The sequence below is a fragment of the Cebus imitator genome, unplaced genomic scaffold, assembly GCF_001604975.1.
Source record: "Cebus imitator isolate Cc_AM_T3 unplaced genomic scaffold, Cebus_imitator-1.0 Scaffold86, whole genome shotgun sequence".
NCBI classification, from domain to species: Eukaryota; Metazoa; Chordata; class Mammalia; order Primates; family Cebidae; genus Cebus; species Cebus imitator.
This window is the reverse complement of record NW_016107401.1, coordinates 2,375,635-2,377,562: the sequence shown is the minus strand read 5'-3', so window position 1 is coordinate 2,377,562 and position 1,928 is coordinate 2,375,635. Positions and strand designations below refer to the sequence as shown.

Here is a 1,928-nt window from a genome sequence, read left to right as displayed (position 1 = left end):
TTAAAGGCCTTGAAGGAATATCAGATATAAAGGGCAAGAAATACCTCAGGGAAGGAAATATATCATAAATAAATGAGTTTTAGATTTTTTGTTCACATTGGTCTGTTTTCATAATATTACTCAAGTTAAACTGTGAAATAACACAGAGGGAGGAAAATGGTATATGAGCCAAGAAGAAAAAAAAAATTAAAAGAATAGAGCGGAAAAATATGAGTTGGAAATCACTATTCACACAAGAAAAATAGAGATAAGAAAGTATTAATTAAGCATGTTTATGCCGTTAAGTTGTAAAAGTCCAACTAAAATTGGCTTAAGGAAAAACAAAGAGGAATTAACTGGCTCACAAAAAAAGTCAAATGGCAGCTTCACGGATAGCTTGATCCAAGAATTTAAACAGTGTCACTGGGGTTGAATTTTAATGTCTTTCATTGTTTACATTTGTGTTCTATCTTTATTCCATAGCAACAAAGTTGCCAGCACATCTCCTTTCCTCTCATCTCAGGGTAGATAGCATGAATAAAGCATTATGCTGGTCGGCAAAGCCTGAGTCCTGTCCTCTCGCTCTCCTCCCGGGGCAGCATGAGCTTCACCACTCGCTCCACCTTCTCCACCAACTACCGGTCCGTGGGCTCCGTCCGGGTGCCCAGCTACAGCGCCCGGCCGGTCAGCAGCGCGGCCAGCGTCTATGCAGGCGCCGGGGGCTCTGGTTCCCGCATCTCCGTGACGCGCTCCTCCAGCTTCCGGAGCAGCATGGGGGTCGGGGGCCTGGCCGCGGGGATGGCCGGGGGTCTGGCAGGAATCGGAGGCATCCAGAACGAGAAGGAGACCATGCAAAGCCTGAACGACCGCCTGGCCTCCTACCTGGACAGAGTCAGGAGCCTGGAGACCGAGAACCGGAAGCTGGAGAGCAAAATCCGGGAGCACCTGGTGAAGAAGGGACCCCAGGTCAGAGACTGGGGCCATTACTTCAAGACCATCGAGGACCTGAGGGCTCAGATCTTCGCAAATACTGTGGACAATGCCCGCATCGTTCTGCAGATTGGCAATGCCCGTCTAGCTGCTGATGACTTTAGAGTCAAGTATGAGACAGAGCTGGCCATGGGCCAGCCTGTGGAGAGCGACATCCATGGGCTCCGCAAGGTCAACGATGACACCAATGTCACTCGGCTGCAGCTGGAGACAGAGATCGAGGCTCTCAAGGAGGAGCTGCTCTTCATGAAGAAGAACCATGAAGAGGAAGTAAACGGCCTACAAGCCCAGATTGCCAGCTCCGGGTTGACTGTAGAGGTAGATGCCCCCAAATCTCAGGACCTTGCCAAGATCATGGCAGAAATTCGGGCTCAATATGACGAGCTGGCTCGGAAGAACCGAGAGGAGCTGGACAAGTACTGGACTCAGCCGATTGAGGAGAGCACCTCAGTGGTCACCACACAGTCCACTGAGGTTGAAACTGCTGAGATGACGCTCACGGAGCTGAGACGTACACTCCAGTCCTTGGAGATCGACCTGGACTCCATGAGAAATACGAAGATCAGCTTAGAGAACAGCCTGAGGGAGGTGGAGGCCCGCTACACCCTGCAGATGGAGCAGCTCAATGGGATCCTGCTGCACCTGGAGTCAGAGCTGGCACAGACCCTGGCAGGACAGCGCCAGGCCCAGGGGTACGAGGCCCTGCTGAACATCAAGGTCAAGCTGGAGGCCGAGATAGCTACCTACCGCCGCCTGCTGGAAGATGGCGAGGACTTCAGTCTTAGTGATGCCCTGGACAGCAGCAACTCCATGCAAACCATCCAAAAGACCACCACCCGCCGGATAGTGGATGGCAAAGTGGTGTCTGAGACCAACGACACCAAAGTTCTGAGACATTAGGCCAGCAGAAGCAGGGGACCCTTTGGGGAGCAGGAGGCCAATAAAAAGTTCAGAGGTCA

The 1,928-nt window shown here is 51.6% G+C and overlaps 1 protein-coding gene across 1 annotated transcript; it reads left to right on the top strand.

Annotated features, from left to right (window-relative positions):
- Positions 1-527: 527 nt before the first annotated feature.
- On the top strand, positions 528-1,928 carry LOC108308592 (keratin, type I cytoskeletal 18). Its single transcript, XM_037740619.1, has one exon. It carries the CDS (start codon positions 580-582, stop codon positions 1,867-1,869), a length of 1,290 nt encoding a protein of 429 aa, XP_037596547.1. The 5' UTR covers positions 528-579; the 3' UTR covers positions 1,870-1,928.

Excerpts from the sequence above, each read along its gene's own strand:
- LOC108308592 (XM_037740619.1), top strand. The coding sequence starts at position 580 with ATGAGCTTCACCACTCGCTCCACCTTCTCCACCAACTACCGGTCCGTG.